We start from the raw sequence: 20,998 nt of genomic DNA, 5'->3' as shown, positions 1-20,998 counted from the left end.
CACACCGTCCCCATACACACTCACACATACAACACATTTCCCCCTCCCCATATCACACTCACACACACATACGCTCACACACACTGTGACACTCCCTCCCCCCACAAACACACACACATCATCCCCATACACACACTCCCCCCTCCCCTTTTTCCCCATGTCCCTTTTGTCTGGATGCAAATGGACTTTAACCCTGAATTAATGGATAACTCTCTAGAAGGAGGTAACAATGTGATGCTAGCCTGCCACTAATCCACTCACATGTATAATATAGAGTAAACTCACTGACAGTCACATCACTGCTGAGGATTTAGATGGCATTTTGGTGTATGTTTACATTTTAGTAATTTAGCAGACACTCTTATCCAGAGCAATTGCTTACAGGAGTAATTGGGGCTAAGTGCCTTGCTCAAGGGCACATCAACAGATATTTAACCTAGTCTGTTCAGGGATTTGATCCAGAGACCTTTCAGTTACTTTCCTAACGCTCTTAACCATGAGGCTACCTGCCACCCTATAAATGTCAGAGGAAGATAGCAGCAGGATTAACGTTTCCATAAACAGTTGTTGCTGTTGTGGAGGCAGATCTATAAATGTGCAATGTTCTATGATACAATGCTTCTCCTTACTCTTAAACCTCAGTGGGTATTGTGGAATGAACCAAGTCTTTCATTTGGGGCACATTCTCACAAAACACACACACACACACACACTGCTGCATATTCAGTCTCTTGTACAATGGAAAGCCAGCAGGAACAGTGAAAGGATGGGGTCAGGGGTACGGAGCACTAGGGGTTAAGGGGGTAAGGGGAACCTGTGGGGAGCGTAGGGGGTAGGTAGCCAGTAGGGGACCATATGGGGGTTCGGTGGGGGTAGTAGTAGTAGGGGGGTTCAGTACCATTACCCTAGGACAAGGCATAACTGCAACACAAAAATTGAACTCAAGTAAGGTTGTTCAGAGGACGTGTGTTCTGACCGTTCCTCTGTGTGTGGGTGTGTGTGTTCTGACCGTTCCTCTGTGTGGGTGTGTGTTCTGACCGTTCCTCTGTGGGTGTGTTCTGGTTCCTCTGTGTGGGTGTGTGTTCTGACCGTTCATCTGTGTGGGTGTGTGTTCTGAACGTTCCTCTGTGTGGGTGTGTGTTCTGACCGTTCCTCTGTGTGTGGGTGTGTGTTCTAAACGTTCCTCTGTGTGGGTGTGTGTTCTGACCGTTCCTCTGTGTGGGTGTGCGTGTTCTGACCGTTCCTCTGTGTGGGTGTGTGTGTTCTGACCGTTCCTCTGTGTGTGGGTGTGTGTTCTGACCGTTCCTCTGTGTGTGGGTGTGTGTTCTAAACGTTCCTCTGTGTGGGTGTGTGTTCTGACCGTTCATCTGTGTATGTGTGTGTGTGTGTGTTTCTGCTTATTCCTCCTACCCCCTCGTCTTCTAGTGCACTTGCTCGCTGTCCCATATAACTCAATGTTCCTGGAGGCCCATAAGCCCAATCTATGAAATATCACCCCTCTGTTTCACGTCAGGAACACACTCCCCTACGATACTACCAATGTAAAAATTAATCTGAGGAAGAGGCCACCTGTTGCCAGGGACGACAGAGGAATAGCAAAGTAGGAGAGGAGGAAGGGAGCAGTGGGATGGAATTATGGAATGAATGTTTTTAATGCAACAGCTCATGTAAAATCAAAATACATGTCATATAAACGTATGTAGGTACAGCTTTATGGAAAGCCTATGCTGATGTTCAGGGTTATAAAAAGGTTAGGAGGCACCTATATGAAGTAGAAACTGGTGGTGGGTAGGTAACCCTTTTAGCGGAGCAGGGGGATAAAAGAGAGAATGATTAGTAGTGTATCAGTTCCTTCTCCCTTCTTCCAAATGCCCTGAATTGTTCCTCTTCAAACTGTTTTATATGACGTTCTAAGAACACTAAATTGCCCGAGTCTCGGGACCATGTTGTGGCAGTGATGCCTGGGTCAGCTGGCGCTATCTTGAGATCTGCCTCGGGCCTAGAGAGACGGAGATGGATCAGACGGGGAAGAAATCAAATAGGAAAGGAACGTTGGCAAAGAAGCAAGAGGGAGAGAGTTGGCTCTTTGTCGGGACGAACCTATTGGATCAGTGTTTGCATTGACCTTTCAACCCACTGCTGGGTCTGAAAAAGGTTTCGGACACAAACTTTATTTTCTTCTCTCGGCGGGCAGCTGCTGTGGGGTGACCATCGCTATCGATCACATTACTTACCTCGGCCACGCCACTCCTTGTGATGCTGTTGAAGATATGAGGAGAGAGGGAAATAAAACTTGTGTTTTTTAATGATGGAACGGAGAGGAAGAGAAAGAGAGAGAGAGAGAGAGAGAGAGAGAGAGAGAGAGAGAGAGAGAGAGAGAGAGTGAGAGCGAGAGGGACAGATGAAGGGTATAGGCAACAACCAACTGCGTCAGCAGAGAGAGGGAGGGTGACAAGGCAGCCCTTGTCTCTGTCCCGGAGGCTGCACCAGCAGCTGCGATAAAAAGACTTTAGACTGAAACCCTGGAGAGGAATGATGGATGGATGGAGGGATGAAGGGAATGGTAAAGAGGGCAGAGAGGGCAGAATGCCTAGCCTGGCGTTTAAGAGACGACTCTGTTCGCAGCCTCGGCATCCTGTACTATAAGACTCTTTTATGGGGTACATGCATAATGTGAGGACGTCAAAGGGGAAAATACCTATATCCTCAATAATGGGAAGATTGCAGCTTGACCATCCTCGACTACTGTGCTGTACTGGAATTGTATGTATCATACAGTACATGCATATTAGCATGTCAAAGACCCATAAAAGGGGGTTCTGTAATTTGGGCCTTTGCTCTGGCCTGCTTCTTAACTATGGCACTATAAGACTCTCCTATGCCCTCTGTCTGTCTGACTACCCACCCAGGCAGCCACACATCATGGGCTCACATGTTCTGATCGCGGGCGGCCCAATGTCCATTCCTTGCTGTGGTTAAACCGTTTCTGCGTGCGTTCTATACCCACCTGACGAATCATGAGGACTCTAAAAACAAGGGGGAGTGAAGTTTGTGGTTAAACTGAACTGAGTGTGAGTGTGTTTGCATATGGCCTTTTCCGGAGCAGGCTCTCTTCAACTCCAGTTCTCACGTGACCATGTATTTATTTTACGAGGCCGATGCCAAGGAACCATCTTAAGTTACCCATAGACACTGATCTGAGGTCCGTTTTTCCATTTCACCCCTAATGTTTAAGGTTAAGATTCAGGCAGGGTTAAGCTGATCCTAGATTTGTGCCTGAGGGTAACTTGTACCCAGAGTGTCCGTGGCACCTTGAAGTGTTTTCTGTTTACCAGAGAGCAGTCTGTTGGCCCAAATTGGAAGCAGAAACAGGTTGAGTGCCTGATTCTTAACCCGCTCCAGCTGTGGTCCTGCCTGCCGCACCGCCCCCGCAACGCTCCACCCACGCTCGCAGTCAGGCTTTCATGGCCCTGTTAGGAACCTGCAACTGAATTATATACCCCATACACACGCACACACACACATGCATGCAATCACACACATATGCGCGCGCATGCACGCACAAACACACACGTTCAGCAATACCCGGAGCATTCACACTTCACCAGCAAATGTGAACCAAGTTTGGTTCTGTCTGTGGACAAACTGCCCACTAAATCAAATCAAATGTTATTTGTCACGTGCGCCGAATACAACAGGTGTATGTATACCTTACCGTACACCTTGTGTTTTCTTACAGCTCTTAACCAACAATGCAGTTTTAAGAAAATAGAATTAAGAAAATATTTACAAAATTAACTAAAGTTTAAAAAAAATACACAATAAAATAACAATAAGGACGCTATATACAGGGGTACCGAGTTAATGTGCGGGGGTACAGGTTAGTCGAGGTAATTTGTACATGTAGGTAGGGGTAAAGTGACTATGGATAGATAATAACCAGCGATAGCAGCAGTGTAAAAACAAAGGTGGGTGTGGTCAATGCAAATAGTTTATTATTGTGAGAACACATTTTTGTTACTTTATTTAGTTTGCATTTGTAATTGTTATTGGATTGCATGCTAATATGGCCTGTGTGGTATAGGACACTATTTATAAGGGGTTTATTTTTATGTTGTATTACAGAACACACAGTGCATCAGGGTTTAGTCGCTAGAGCGGGCTAGAGGTCAACTTCCTGAGTGAGGCCCTGGTCAACCTGACCATCCCACTTCCCTTCCCCATAAATCCTACCAAACATTTGTATTCCAAAAGCATGACAAAACCCTGGTGTGTGTTTCAAGTACAGTGAAATGCCTTTCTTGCAAGTTAAAAACCCAACAATGCAGTAATCAATATCAATGTTACACTAAAATAACAAGGTAGAACAAAAACACCTCAATAAATAAAAATTAGAAATAAGAGCACAAGAAAGTAAGAAGCTATAGACAGGGTCAGTTCCGATACCATATTTACAATGTGGAGGGATACTGGAGAGATAGAGGTAGATATGTGTATGGGTAATGTGACTAGGCATCAGGATATATGATAACACAGAGTAGCAGCAGTGTAACATTGTATGATGTGTAGTGTGTGTGTGTGTGTGTGTGTGTGTGTGTGTGTGTGTGTGTGTGTGTGTGTGTGTGTGTGTGTGTGTGTGTGTGTGTGTGTGTGTGTGTGTTGTGTGCGTGTGTAGAGTCATTATGAATGTGTGTGTAGGTTATGTGTTGAAGTGTCAGTGCTTGTGAGTGTTTGAGTCCTGTGACTGTGCGTAGAGACAGTGCAAAAATGTAAATTAAATACAAGGGTCAACTCAGATAGTCCGTGTAACCATTGTATTAGCTATTTAGCAGTCTTATGGCTTGGGGATAGAAGATTTTCAGGAGCCTGTTGGTGTCAGACTTGATGCACCGGTACCGATTGCTGTAAGGAAGCAGAAAGAACAGTCTATGGCTTGGGTGGCTGGAATCCTTAACGATTTTCCAGGCCTTCCTTGGTGTGTGTGTGCATGTGTGTTTTTAGATTTTCCGGGCTTTCCTTTGTGTGTGTGTATTTGTGTGTGTGTTTAGATGTCATTGATTACCTGAAATTATTTAAGCCTATTGTATGTATGTTTTGAGATTTATTTCATATGAGCTTCAGTTTATTGCCAGGCACCACATTAGAGATATAGAGATATTATCTTTATCTCTCTCTCTCACACACACACACACACATGGTCCCGAGACAGAGCAAGCTCTTTCCCTCCAACCGGTAGTGTAGAGGTTAACCTCGTGACGTCATGATTCCTGGGGCGGTGACCTATGTAGGGGGCAGTTTAGGCTGGAGGAAGGACAGGGAAAGAAAGTCTGACTATCAAGTCTCACGTCCTACTTTAGACTACACGTTTCTCATTTATTTTCGAGACGCACATTTTGAAAGTTTTTTGTATATTTTATTTTCTATTTAGTACTGAATTGCTTTTTTTATGCAAAAGTAAACTTATTAGTAAACGGCTCAGGACTGTGTGTTTGTGTCCTCTTTGCTTTTACATTTATTTGCGTGGTGAATCCAGATGGGTAATATGTGGGTTGTATTCTCTCCATGGCGAACAGTTGATAATCAGTATTTTTTACTTTAGCGCGCCAAATCGCACCTTTTATGCACAAGCTCGTCGAAACCGTTTAAACCTGATCAAAGGTCTTCGACGGGCGCAAGTAAACGCCATGGACATTTACGCGTGTGCTAAATAGTTAGAGGTTCCTTATAACTCAGACCGTGTGTTTGTGTCCGTTCGTCATCTTTGAAATGGCACAACAGTGTGCTTCTGAAAGTCTGAGAACCGTGAAATTCTTGTGGTAGGACGCGAGCTGGGAGAGAGGGGGTGTGCCGAAACTTGTTTTTCTGCTGCCAGTAGCCTAGTTTGATAGATGTAGGGTCTTTTTTTAGAGGAAAGAAAATGTGAAAATTCTGACTGGAGGCTCCGATGGGACTCGATGTTAACCAGCTAACGTTATATCTCTCCAAGATGGGGACGTCTTCGCTCTCAATCTCTCTGTCTCAGACTCCTCCATAGATCCGGTCCACGACTACAATCAGCAATGCAAACAAAACAGTAATGGCACGGGGAAGGTGTGTGTTTGTGTTTTCGGTAGGCTATGTGTGGGAGGGAGGGAGGGGGGCATACATGTTATCGGTCGGTGTGTGCATGTGCCCCCACCCCTAATTAAAAACGGCAAGAAAGCTTTGTCCTGGACAAGGAGAGGGAGAGATGGGGATTGCGTTACGTTCGTCTTTCCATCAATTTTCTGTTTAATGTCAACGCTCGAGCTCCATTGTGGGAAGAGAGACGCGTCATCCAGCCATAAATGTGCGATTATACAGTCTCAGGGAGACTGTTCGGACGGATTCCGTCTCGCGCGCTCACAGGCACAGGATCCGGTGTTTCTAAAACACTATGTGCAGAGTTCGAGCGAACGGAACCCCCCCAAAAGATGATTACTGAAGTTATTTCTTTGGAATAAACAGTACCAGGAAAGGAAGTGGAGAGGCATTCGAACGTTATGTATATTAATGCGGATAACCTTAAATAAATCACTGATTTGATTAGATAGACTAGTTAGATTACACTTGCAGGGATTAAGACTGTTTGAAGATTTACATTTTAAAGAGGGTAAGGTTTTACACCTTATCTATATTTTTGTTTTATTCTCCCTTCTGCGTAAATCAATAGCGATACCGTGTGTTATAAATGGGCTACAGTTTTGTGCGGGACCAACTGTCGTTTTTATAGGTAGGTGTTTTCTACTTTCCACATTTTTATTTATCATTTGTCACTGTGAATTACAGAATACAAACAAACTGCTGTATTTTGCACGGATGACGTTTTTAAACGTTGATAAACTCTCACATAACGGCTTGAATAGACTGGCGTGTTATAAACTGGTTTAGATGTTTTTATTTTGTCATAGGCTTTGCGTTTCTAGTTGCGTCTTGTTTAGATGGATTGCAAACGCTGCAAGGACACACGCATGAATTTAAATCACAACGCATTTCTTTATTTATTTAGTCAATACGGAAATATTTTGTATGTTTTCCATTTATCAAATAAATTACTGCTCTTTGTATCCGATTTAAATATGCACTTTTGGCGATTATAACACTGCAATAATGATTGTAGCATGCATTTATTTTCCCACAGTCTCTAGCAGCTGAAATATAACATTCGTAGTAATAACCTTGTGTCAATTGTTCTAGAGTTGCTATTTTTTTCACCTCTTATAGCACAACCTTTATGGTTAATTTTGACTGCGTAGCACTGCCCTTTTCCGAGACAACACCATTTTTCCTGTAGCCTATTTGCACATTGAAACATTTGACATTCTGACCACCTTTGTTGTACACTACCTAAATTACTCAGGGTGACTTTAGAGTAGACTATAAGTAGGACTACATACACCGATCATGTTGCCTGTGTTCATCTGTAGACAACTTTTAGGTTTGGATATGACTGTGAGTGAGCCTCTTACGTCGGCCACATTTAAAAAGTAGAATAATGACAATCTTTACTGATTCGGCATGGTTTTGTCGGGTAGCACATCGCTTTAATGTAATATATGGTTATAAACAAGGGACTTTTTTAAAATCCATAAAACATTTCATATGGATTGATTATTATTAAGGTATTGGTGACACACACACGCACACACTCCCACACTCCTATTCGAGGAAGGACAGGATGAGGCCTGTAGAGATTTTGATGCCTGACCATCGAACTATGTGAAGACAGTTTGTCGCTTTCTTCGTGCAATTGGGTAGGCTACTTAAAATAGTGTTATATGGTAATGCGATAAGTTGATGCGTATCTGATTGTTAACAGTGCTTCATGTGCGAAAAGAACACTTCGTTGATTCCTGAATCACCACCACACACGCACGAGCCGAAACGTACACACGTACACACACACTTGAGGGAACAACACACACACTTGAGGGAACAAACGTCACATGATTATTTAAAATATCAATGGTTGAAGAAATGTTCAGTTGTTATTGTTGTTTATTTCCTGATGTTTGGAGAGATTTAACCCAGAGATGGTAAACAACAACATGTCGACATTTTGTGACCATTTTGTGACTCTCTTGTCTTAGCACATTGAGGTTTCGTGCAGTCACTGTTTTATTTATGTTCTCTGTCAGAGGATTTGGAGTAGGCTACGTAATTTGACAATTATTGATTAGTTAATACAACAAGCAATACATTTGTGGCATAAGGCCTTATGTTTTATAGTAGCCTATGTTTTGTAGTTTCACTTCCAGAACAACTAAAACGTATTTTAAATTTTAAAGTATGATTTCAATATAAAATTATCCATAATCAATAACTTCTTCGATTAGGGCCTACATTAATTACGCCAATTATTACCAATGAATGAATTATGACATTTAATAATGATTGCATTTTGAAATAAACCCACAGCAAGCTTCAACGATTAACATGTTTCATTATCTAAATTATGTAATTTTATAATGAACCACACATGATCCAGTAGGCTCCACTGGTTTATACCTTCACCTTAAATCGATTAAATAATAGTTTGCGCCAAACCAAAACTTTTAGCATGTTCAGGTTGCTATAGTAGTTTTTTATTTTGCGTAGTTTAACGTTTAGCCTCTTCTATAAAACAGGTCGTAATGAAGGAGGCATGTGCCATTTATAGGAGCTGGGCATATACTTCCACTAATGAGGTGCAGGTTTGCTTCTATCGATAACCCGGGACCAGGGACTCAGACCCGGTTTTAAAATTACAAATGATGGTCTTGGCAGCTTGGCGGCTTCCTGCTCAACGATGTTTATCTGATAGGCCTAACCAATGTTGATGCTCTGGTCTATGTAACATGTAGACGTATGCTTAGTAATACTAACTTACAATCTAATAACTCGTACTTCCTATCCAGTCATGCACTTCTTGTATTCTTTTGCACTATTTCAATTGCACATAGAACGTTTAGATGGGAAATATTCAGTGTATTCCTGAATTGCAATCGAGAACCTAGAGACAGCGAAAAACCTCAATGTTATAAGGCCTTGACTATTGACTTCACGTTCAACATAGGCCTACACTTTAGTCACCTGTCCACACAAGAACGAGCCTCTTCTTTAGCCGCTTCTTCCTCCTCCTCCTGCAACCGAAAATCAGGGCATATCATATCTCACATCTCTGAACGCAGGCCTAAGCAAATCGTGTCCAATCATGTTGTGTGTGTTGAGAGTGTGTAGGTGTGAAGCCAGGGGTGTCATACTTTTCACTCGGTCATATTTTATATGAAGCAAGTTTTCATAGACCCCATGGCCATTCCCCGGCTTGTTCTCTGTTGAGAAGGGAACGCCAATTTGCTTCCCCTGGTCGAATGATGCCAGTAAAACTGCTCGAACCCTAATTAGCGAAAATGGTAGCTTTGCTGCGAGTCTCCGAGGTGTACAGATGAATGCACGTTAACTTGGACGTATAGGTCTTCATTCCAGGTTGGAACTCTCGTCACTAGTCAGCCACACGCATGTCTCCTGTATATTTAATCCCATTCTGTGTCCATATCTACTGACGGTGCTACAGTTTTGTTCAGGCCTAAACTGCGTTTCCACTATCTGTGTTGCGATCCAAAGGCTTAAGGTAGAGTCAGGCCTAAGCTGGCAACTCTTTTGGGGGACTTGATGGAACGTCCAGGTAATAGGCTCTATATTGAGGCTTTAGAAGGCTGCTTTATGTATGTTCAAATGCTGATAATGAGAACATGTTAGCCTACATGATGGCGACCTCGGTAATGGATGGCATACTGTCCCAGTGTATTGCCCAAGCCCATTGTAACATTCTTGTTTTTTGGCAAGCTGTTCAAAAGCTGAAACATGCTGGCATTCTGCAGGTTTGTGAGGAAAATTAGGCTGTTGTCCTTGACATTACCAATTTATTTATACTCCTTTGTGGTTAATTTCACTTTGTCGATTTGTAATATAATTCACTCACTGTTATAAATGTAGACTTTGGCTATTTTGTAGACTTTGGCTATTTTGCGTGGTCACCAAAATATGTTGATGTGAGAGAAGCATTCAGCCATTCTGAAATTATAGACCTAAAATGAAGTTGAAGAAAAATATCTTGTATCTTTAAAAAAAAACGATGTTTATACAAATATGTGCTCAATGCTGCTAACATTGGAGATATTTGGTTTACAGCCATACCTGCTGTAGCTTGTAGTGTTTTATAACATATCGGCGATGGCCTGTTGTGAAGTAGCTATCTATCATGATGACCAGAAATAGCAGCTTCTCATGCACACACTGAGCTTAAAAGGTCACGTTGCTTTTAGGCTGAAGTTCTAGTCCATCATGTCGTGTTTTGGGGACGATGTCCTCACCAGGGTCTTAGGACCTGCACATTCTGTCTGGGTGCATGTGGTTATACCAAAGTTGAATTTATTGATATAGATGTATAGGCCTAAAAACACACAAACTGAAGAGTTGCTGAGTTGCAGTCTCCACACACCCTTGTTGACCAATCAGCCATCAAAATATAGGGCTTACCGTTTATATGTTACTCCTAGAGCCCCAGACATAGACTACACCTACATTTAAGAACGTGTTTTCAGTAAATGTTATTTTAGTAATAACCGCAGAGATATTTCAATAAACCTATTTTATTTTGCCATATTTCAGTCGGTCAGTAATTTCATCAATGTCTCGGGGGATCAGCCTATACCTTCGACTTATTAAGGCGTTTCCCTGGTGAAAAGCCCTGTTTGGAATTCGTCATCATTAGTGGACATCAGAAATATTTTCGTAAGAATAGAATTGTTGCCTGCTGTAGAGGCCCTCCCGTAGAGATCTTCAGTTGGCCCTCATTTACCTCGCCCTGTCTGTCAGTGTTTCCCATTGACTGCGAATTGCACTGGGAATATGTAGCTATACCCTTCCTAAGTTAATTCAGCTTTACCTTAGGACCATTGCATCTATACGTGACACCCCTTATTTATTTAGAATACCGAGTCGTTTTACGCACACACTTGCGCACACGCTAGAAGCAGCAGGCTCCCTTTGCCTACAGACATTGCCTCGAGCGCGGAGGCGAGTGAACTGTGCTGTGCGGACGTCCTTTGGATCTAGAATGGTCACGGTGAAAACACAGGTCAAACAGAAAGACGCTCGTCTCTCCAGCGGAAATGAAAACTCCAGCCTGGCTTTTTGGAAGTGGGCCTTTGCTGGCAAAAAACGCCCCGCTCTAGTAGTTTGGGTGTCAGAGGGGACGGGAAGGGAAGGGGGGAAAGTGTCAGTCAAGAACGCTTTATTGCTCGATGACAATCCCTCGCGCAGGACCGGTCTGTTTCAAGAGTAATCAGTCAATCCGCATTAATTATCCGTGCGTCCCCTCCTTATAGTGTAGCTCGCGCTGGCACACAGACGAGAGAGAAGAGAAACGTGTGTGTGTGTTATGCTTTCTACACACACCGAGCAGACGAGCACCCACCCAACCCCCCACCTTTTAAGTGAAAAAGAACCAATAAAAATCAGGCAGTAAAGGGCTTTTTCTTGTCACTAAATAAATTAAATGCAGATTTCTGTTTTAAGTGCGGGACCCCTTTTGTGCAGGCGAGGAACATACTTCTTTATTGTCCCGATGTCATTAGTTTTAAAGACAACGGTGCTGGAGAATGGAATGGGAGAGAGAGGTTGGAAGGTGATTTCTTCTATATAAAAAAATCACAACGAAATGAATGAAAATGATATATGTTTTATCTAGAGGGAGGCGATTCTGTTTATCACTGAGTATGCATGCACCACCTAACTCGATGTAAGCATGTGAAATGTAGGTTGAATAGAAAACTGCCTGTCTTACATTAGAGTGATTTTACTAATGTAGTATTTCACACTTAGGCTATAGGTCTGTGTGTATCAGCCTAATGGGCACTAATGCATACATTACAATACTGAAATGTATATTTGGAACATTTGGGGCTGGACAGTGAATCCTCAATTTTGAGGAATGGAGTAAGTCGGTGCTCACAATATCGATGATCAGATTGTGTGTGTGTGGACAAGTGGAGGCTCCAACCCATCGACAGGCCAATGGGGTCAGGACCCATGGAATGCGTGGTGCATATGTAGATTGCTATGCGATTAGATTATTGAATTAAAACGTACAAGTCTAGGCTCCTCGTTTTACATTATTTGATTTTAATTATATTTATTAGTTCACGTCATTGCCATTGTCCACGGGGGATGATGTTGGATCATGTTTGATGCCGCTGGTCAGATGTTGGGATTTTGGTGTTTGTTGTAGTTCTACCAAAAGGAGATTGATTGAATAATGCCGATATATAGAGTGCATATCTAATGTTTCCTCTGATGTTTGACTGCTCATTAGATCTACCCCAGAGATGCAGAGTGATCATTTTTGTAGTCTGGGATTTTTTTTGGCCTAAATTATGGTTTTGCAGTCAATTAGAAATTCTAACATTTGTAAAAAATGTATGAAAACTAAAACACTAACATCTTGATTAGATAAGTATTCAACCCCCTGAGTCAATAAGTAAGAATCACCTTTGGCAACAATTACAGCTGTCTTTCCGGAAAAGTCTCTGAGAGCTTTCCACACCCAGATTGTGCAATATTTGCCCATTAGGCCTATTCTTTTCAAAATGATTCAAGCTCTGTCAAATTGATCCTTGATCATTGGTAGACAACCATTTTTAGATCTTGCTATTGATTTTCAAGTAGATTTTAAGTCAAAACTGCAACTCGGCCACTCAGGAACATTCACTATCTTCTTGGTAAGCGACTCCAGTTTAGAATTGGCCTTGTGTTTTAGGTTATTGTCATGCTGAAAGGTGAATTCATCTCTTCTAGGATATTGTCTGTGCATAGTTCCATTCCATTTATTTTTCATTCTGAAAAAGTCCCCAGTCCTTAACGATTACAAGAAAACCCATAACATGATACAGCCACCACTATGCTTGAAAATATAGAGAGTGGTACTCAGTAATGTGTTGGATTTTTCCCAAATACTTTATATTCAGGACAAAATGTTAATTGGTTTGCCACACTTTTTGCGGTATTACTTTATTTCCTTGCAAACATGTTTTGGAATATTTGTATTTGGTACGGACTTCCTTCTTTTCACTCTGTCAATTGGGTTCGTATTGTGTAGTAACTACAATGTTGTTGATCCATCCTCAGTTTTCTCCTATCACAGCCATTAAACTCCGTAACTGTTTAAAAGTCATAATTGGCCTCATGGTGAAATCCCTGAGTGGTTTCCTTCTTCTCAGGCAACTGAGTTAGGAAGGCCTCCTGTATCTTTGTAGTGACTGGGTGTATTGATACACCATCCAAGGTGATATTAATAACTTCACCATGCTCAGAGGGATATTCAACGTCTGCTTTTTTTTATTATTGATTTTTTTACCCATCTGCCAATAGGTGCCCTTCTTTGGAGGCATTGGAAACCTCCCTGGTCTCTGTGTTTGAAACTCACTTCTAGACTGAGGGACCTTACAGTGGGGTACAGAGATTATGTAGTTATTGAAAAATCATGTTAAACATTTCATTTGTTCATTTATTATTAATTTGTGCAAATTTCGAAAAACATAACTCCACTTTGACATGATGTGGTATTGTGTGTAGGCCAGTGACAACCAAATCTCAATTTCATCCATTTTAAATGCAGGCTGTAACACAACATCATTTGGAAAAAGTCAAGGGATGTGAATACTTTCTGAAGGCGCTGTATGTCAGCATTGTTGTAGCATTGCGTCATAAACTAATATCTTATATTCATTTTCATTATTATTACCATTAGGCTATTATTATTAGCTCTGTTCAGTTAGTGAATTAATTATGAAATCCTCCACCATTAAAGCAATGGGACCATGCTGGTCCATTCTGAATCATGCGAGATTGGATTTAGCCTATTCTTTAGAGATGGAACATTTAAAACAAATTATTCTCTCCTTATTTTCAGCCCTTCTTGAGATATTGTTGTTTTCTTGTAGCAAGCAATGTATGTAGCTAAGCCCAATTCATGGTAACAAGTAAAACAACACCCATGTGAGGTATCCTTGAACAGTTATGGTAATACTCCAATTTGCGATTGTAACGTATCCTACTTACTGCGTAAAGTCGGAAATATCCACTTACTTAAGCATGGTTATTGAATAGCTGGCAATAAAAACGTACGCTAACGTTTTAGAAACACCGATGAAATGACACGAGTCCAAGGTTTTCTACCACCGAATCCGAATCGACCTCGCTCTCGCTCTTTATCTCTTTTGCAAACTAATCGTTTTTGTGGTTCGTATCTTGGAAAAACAGCATTCCCATTTCAAATAAGAGCTAAATAGTTGTTTCCTGTCATTGTAGCCGTTTTACCTTCCATTTTCTTTATGCAACGTTGTTATTCCATCGCATTAATCCGCAAATCTAGCCTCTACATTTAATACAACATGTAATTTCCCCCTTTTTAACGTATTCCCTTTGATTTAGTCACTCTTGACTCTCCTTTTGCGCTGGGGCCAACGGGGTTCGCCGTGGGGGCGCCTTGAAACAGCCTCTCCTTATCTCCTTTCATCGTTCAACCCGGGGCCGCCTTGAAACCGCAGGGCCAGTAATTGCTTTTTTCAGGCAGCCCAGTGCGGACTGGCCAGCAGCCAATCAGAACCTTGTTTACACTCTGTGATTGACAGCACCCTGGCAACATGCCAACCAATCAGACACTTTACACAGACCGAACGCTCGAGTTTTAACCCTTTACTTCCATTAAAAACAAACTGGGAATGGACTGGGAATATTAGCCTATAGCTCATAGATTTTTAACATGGAAACACACAAGGCCATATCCTTCCTTTTTTAATTGACTAAATTAGGGAACCGTGAGCAAAACTAACCCCGAGGACAGTAAATGCTATCAAATTACATTGTGATTCGATTTCCCAAACCCTGTGTGTGTGTGTGTGTGTGTGTATGTGTGTGTGTGTGTGTGTGTGTGTGTGTGTGTGCGCGCGCTCGCGTGTGTGTGTCATGACAGTAAACATAAACAGACCCCAAAGTTTTTACATCCCGAGTTATTTAGTCTATTATTTGAATTGCTCCTGCATTTCTGTTGTTCTTTAATGACCTTTTAATCTACGTATTTTCTATTATATTTACCAAATGTTACAAACATATATTTGTAGGCATAATTTATAAATATGATACTCAGGTTTAAGACCTTTTAATACATGTGTTATTAAGCAAGTTATAAATAAATTAAACTGATCATCAAAACCTTTTTGCCTATTTCTGGTGACACAAGTAAGGCATAAGTGTGAAGCTATAAAAAATGTTATTGTAAAATAATACAAATAAAAACTGCCAATGTTATCCAAACATTTTTTATTGTTTTAACCTAGTTTGGTGATTGACGTGTAGGCCTCGTTAATGTGATCACAAAATATTCTGTTGACTTCCTAGTGATCAAAAAGTGTATATTTTCTGCTTTTCACTCACAGTGCTGCCTGTCTCCTTGCGTTTGCGTGCAGGGCATGCTGTTCTCTGGAAAGGGCTCGAATCAAACGCCCGCCGTTTTGTTTTGCGAATCCAGCAACTTCGCCATTGGTTTACGGCACCATCCAATCGGAGACTCTGTTTATCACGGGGCGCGTCTCACGGGCACGCTTCTCATTGTGTTTACCAAACCAATGGGCGAGCGCGTTCCCCTACTGTCCCTCCTTCGCGCGTATTTGTGGCACTAGCGGATACAGTGGGAGAGTTTCTGTGTGGATGTGCGATCTTCGATTCACTAGAAGCCTGTACTTCTACGATGCATCTCTATACCTCAACTGCACAATACAATCTGCAGACTAGGATGTAACTATTTCCACGTTTTTCTTTGTTGTACGCCGCTTTTTTTCATTTGTATGTTTTCATACTATTTTTTAAATCATTAATTGTTATGCAAGGAATAACTTACCAGTAAGTAATTTCTTTATTGTATCCATTTTGAATGTGTGTGATAATAAACATGTATACTTTCAAAGTGCTGCTTTTAAGAGTCTTTGTAGTAGAACATGTGTGTTATTTTAGACTGAGAGGGTCTGGAGCAATTATATGTAAAGAATATGCATGAATTTAATTCACACTGCACATAGATTTTATTGTTTTGTAGTAGTCCAGTAAGCCTATAGTATTAATAATGAGAGTAATAACAGTAATAATATTGCTAACAAAATAATTATAATTATAAATAGTATAATAACAAATACAATAGTGAGCATAGTGTGATATTATACAACAACAATTCATGACAATGTAGCGATTTTAATAATTGTACTTGAGCCAAGTTGCTCATGCTGTTGACAACCTAAACGTTGGTTGTTGTATAGACAATTATTATTGTACCGTTAAACAATAATCTCCAATTACTCTCTCATGATGAGATGAGATGCCACGTTTGCAATTTATTGTATTTTAATATAGTTTACAGTTATTTGGTTGTATCCGTTCTATTCTTTTTCGCGGTTCAGATACCACCATTTGGTGCTAAATAATGGATTAATTTATTTTTGTTTTGTTGTTTTAATATCAGTAGTTGATTACATAGGCTTAGCCTACTACAGTTTTTCACAGTTGTTATCGAGAGGGCTTTGCCAGTAGAGAGATCTTGACGAGTCCCACCCGGCAGTTTTCGCTGTGCTTGGAGTGTCTCTCTCGCTTAACTGGCATTTGAATATCTTGATTTAGTATGCCAGTTATGACTTGTGACTTTGCTTTACAGCAAAATAGTGAATTGCACTGAGTACGCTCTTGGGCCCAACGTAAAGCCGTGTAGAGAACACATGACAATGATAGCAGTTATGTCCTTACGAGAGTCTATTATTTTTCAGAAGATGTTTGGGCTTTCTATGCCCAAAATGCCGTACTTGTATTCCAATCTCATGCGGGGGACTGGGAAGAGAGTAGAAATTAGTGCTTGTTCCACCTCAGTGCTTATGCAGGCTTTTCATGTAGCCTATTGCCATTCGACTGGTAGTTTTTGAAGGGGGATTTTTTTTTGTCTCCTGATAGTTTGACCCTTTGGGGCAGCGATTGGGGGGGTGAAAGAGAGAGTGTCTGTCACACAGGAGTGGAAGGAAAGGAAGTCTCAGCGTCTCCTAACCTAGAGTAGCCTACTCCCACGTTGATCCCAGATTTAAATAGGCCCAGGCTACCTTGTTTTTTAATCAGATTTTAATAAGTGATTTTTAATGTGATGGGCTCTCGTCAGCTCTGTGACGCTTTTGGAGGACGGTAGGCCTTGGCTCCTACATTGAATGTAAATGTTGTTTGGGTCGAATTGCATAGTTTGAGTGGCTTCGTGTTAACGTAGAATGTAAACATTTTAGACGTTTGTTGACGACGAATAATGTAAAAATGTATCAGTGTCAAATGAGAAGAAGTCATGTACCTTTGATTGTTGCAACATTAAATAACATAATTGTTTTCCATATAGTCCCATTAGCCTACTTATTTGTAAAGAAAATAAAAAACGTTAATTGCGTCACCACCACCAATGTTTATCATTTTTTTATGTGACTATTTGAATTGAAATGGCATTTTTTAATTGCATTTAGTAATTATAGCTCTATGTAATTGAATGAAACATAATATTTTGGATCACAGTGTGAGGCGTCTAGGCCCTTCATAACCAAGACCATTTTTAAACGATTGTCAACATTTTGAATGCAAATACTCTCTCTACCATACACATTGTCATGCTCAAGGATTTGGATACGTGCAAATCTCTCACTGAGCACCGTGTACACACACACACACACACACACACACACACACACACGCACACACACACACACACACACACACACACGTCAGCCTATGCTGCGTGAACCTATAGGCCTCTGTTTTGTCGTTTTGAGAGAACCTTGTTTTGCTCAGGATAGAATTCCTGAAAGTTTGACTAGAAGACCTACTGTTCTAGTAGAATGTTCGCTGTATACTTTTCTCCTTGAAACAGCAAGGGGACCAGTTGGTTTAGCTCGCCATTTGATATTTTCTTTGTTCTCTTATCTTAGATTTTATTGATATCATTGAGGTTCACCAATCACCGTATCAGCCTCTATGTGCGCTGAATGGACGTGCTATGGAAGGGGCCTAATACATTGCCCAATGAGGTGTGTTTTGTGAACATAGACCCACCTATCCATATTTGAGCGCCATGGGGTGTTCCATTGAACTGAATGACTAGGGCTATAAGACACACATGGGCTTGTTGATTCCCATTCCTATATTTATTATTACGTCTCTCTCCCTGGCGGTAAACGTCATTTAGTTAGTAGTCTTATTATTCCTATATTTATTATTACGTCTCCCTGGCGGTTAACGTCATTTAGTTAGTAGTCTTATTATTCCTTTATTTATTCTTACGTCTCCCTGGCGGTAAACGTCATTTAGTTAGTAGTCTTATTATTCCTTTATTTATTCTTACGTCTCTCCCTTGGCGGTAAACGTCATTTAGTTAGTAGTCTTATTATACTTGGTTGCACCCACCCATGCCTACATGCATAATAAGTGATTGCCATTGTAAAAGGGTGAGATGCAATGCTGACTTAACTATTCAGTTACATTTGCTTTAAACAAGCGATTTCAATGCTTCTTCTCAAGCACATTCACTGGCATGTCAGTAAAGAAAAACAAATGTACAGACAGTCAATTTATGAGCCAGTCAAACTTCATTGACATGTCAGAATTGTCCCAAGTCTAACGAAATACTGTAGCTGATCCATTTCATATATCTACGTCGACATTTAAGTCTTCATAGTATTTTGTTTACCTCGACATATGTATAATGTATGCTCTTTTTAATGATGTGCAGTAGGCTATGGTCGAGGAAACAATTTTGATGCTTGAAGTTTGAGAAGGGGAACATTTGGTCTTTAATGGGCTGACTGAAAGATCAAACATTTGCTTCAGGTTTTATCTGGTTCCTTCTATCAGAGAGGGTGAGATATAGCGTCACCCCCCCCCCACCCCCACCACCACACACACAGACTGACTCACATCTAGGTTTCAGAATACGCTGATGCAGTATAGCTTTATGGTCCCCAACAATAAAACAACCCGTAGTTTAGGATGACCACTTCTTTTGTTGTTCAGTTTGTAGCCTACCCGTCTCTTGTCTGCAATGGAGACCAAAGTAGGCGGTTTGGGTCTCGGCAAACGACCAGACTTGTAGCTTATACTTTACTGTAGGCTATTTGTTTTGGTTTAATTTAGTCAAACCTATATAATTATTTTTAATTGTTTTATTTAACCTTTATTTAACTAGCCAAGTCTGATATTTTACTGATATCTAAAAACACTTAAAAGGTTTACTTTTGTTATGCAAGGTAGTAGTTTTGTTGGCAACATTACACAGCATGCGTGTGAGAATTACATGCCTAAATAATTATTTCAGAGTTTTTGTCCCATTGTTTTCAGTGCATTGACGTGGTCTTGTGTTTTCTCATTGTAGAACATGACCGGGACATACCTTTTGGTCGGCAAGGCAAAAACTCGACTGAATGCAAGACGACCTATCCGAAGTTCATAAAAGGGATTATTGCATCTGGGAAGCGTTCGATGCTTCTGGCTTTTCCTCTGGATTGGGGGATTTATTTCTTCTCGACAGAATGGAAAGCCGGGATTTCGCTCCTCCACACCACCTCTTGACAGAGCGGGGCGCGTTGGTTCACCATGCCGCCTCTCGGATAACTCCTGGCGGCCACAGCACCGTGCAGCACCCCGCTCATTTCCAGCCCGGAAAATACTATCCCTCTCACATCTCCATGGCCCCACATTCAGGTTGGTGTGAATACGAATTTGTTATGCAAAATAAGATGAATTATACAATTGTATTAAAACCTCTATGGTGTTTTTTGGCTGTTGGAAAGTGCTAATCTACAGACAGTTTATATTGTCTTATTTACCGCCCCACCCACCCCTCACTCCCTTAAAAACTTAACTCTTGACGTTTTTCAGTGAAGAACGATAATTTATTGGAAAAGGAAATGAGTTAGTCGATGTGGTCATTCAGGAAATTAGCACTTGCTGTGGACTCTTTAGATATTTAATGTTTCAGTTTTAGGCAAAATGACGTTTTATTGAACTGTTTAGTGTTGTTTTTTACTTACCTGGTCAGAACCGATCTACTGGGTAAACGTTGTTTACACGTCATTTCAATTCAATTACTTTGAACCAATGTGGAATAGACGATGATTTGATGTCTGTGCCCAGTGGGAGTGTACTTTAATATGAAAAAGAATCGTGCATCTTGTCAAACTAAGCACAAAATAAGATTATTTAGTTGAATTGCAAATTTAGTGAGATTAGGTTTATTCTAGACAAGACGATTTCTATTAAGAACAATATATACAACGTTAGGCCTATTTTTAGATTACAGCCTATTATAACCTAGAGTATTGCATAATTCAGAAATATGATGGGATTATTCAGAAATCTATGGGATTATTATTATTATAATTAATTTGCATTCAAGTGACATGGAATCTTATTTTATATGGTTTGATAGTTTCACTCAAAAATGTCAGTTTAATGAAATTGATTAATCATACTGTTATAATTGGGTTTTAATCCATTTGTAACTTTATATTGCCTTATTTACCATCAATCATTTGTTATTTGCTAAGATTATTGGTGTATGTGCGCAGGCAGGCTCTGTACTGCAGGGTGAGTGTGGTGGTGTGGAGGTGGAAGGGGTTAAACGCGAGCTGGTGCGTTCCATTCGGTTATCGGTGAGGCCCCGGGACTGTCCTGTGTCTGGGACCGGAGATCAGTCCGGTGGGAGCGGAGCTCGCGCTAATAGAGGTGCACGTAATACCAGAAAATCCAGTTTCTGTTATTCAGCACGGACGTGACGGGGCGAGAATGGTTTGACAGTGCATGCATTAGATTTTAAAAGTAGCTTTGGTATCCTGCCCCAAAGGAGGAGGAGAAGCGGGAGGGAACTGGTAAGGTGTGT

The 20,998-nt window shown here is 41.0% G+C and overlaps 1 protein-coding gene across 1 annotated transcript in view; it reads left to right on the top strand.

Annotated features, from left to right (window-relative positions):
* Positions 1 to 6,146: 6,146 nt before the first annotated feature.
* bahcc1b (BAH domain and coiled-coil containing 1b) overlaps positions 6,147 to 20,998 on the top strand; it is a 68,790-nt gene continuing 53,938 nt past the window's right edge. Inside the window, 2 exon segments of the mRNA XM_042306141.1 lie at positions 6,147 to 6,751; positions 19,493 to 19,821. Of these exon segments, the coding sequence (XP_042162075.1) occupies positions 19,542 to 19,821 (280 nt within the window). The 5' untranslated portion in view covers positions 6,147 to 6,751; positions 19,493 to 19,541.

This window comes from Oncorhynchus tshawytscha, linkage group LG25, assembly GCF_018296145.1.
Source record: "Oncorhynchus tshawytscha isolate Ot180627B linkage group LG25, Otsh_v2.0, whole genome shotgun sequence".
Lineage (NCBI taxonomy): Eukaryota > Metazoa > Chordata > Actinopteri > Salmoniformes > Salmonidae > Oncorhynchus > Oncorhynchus tshawytscha.
The sequence above is the reverse complement of the archived record's forward strand: the minus strand, read 5'-3'. Positions and strand labels throughout refer to the sequence as shown.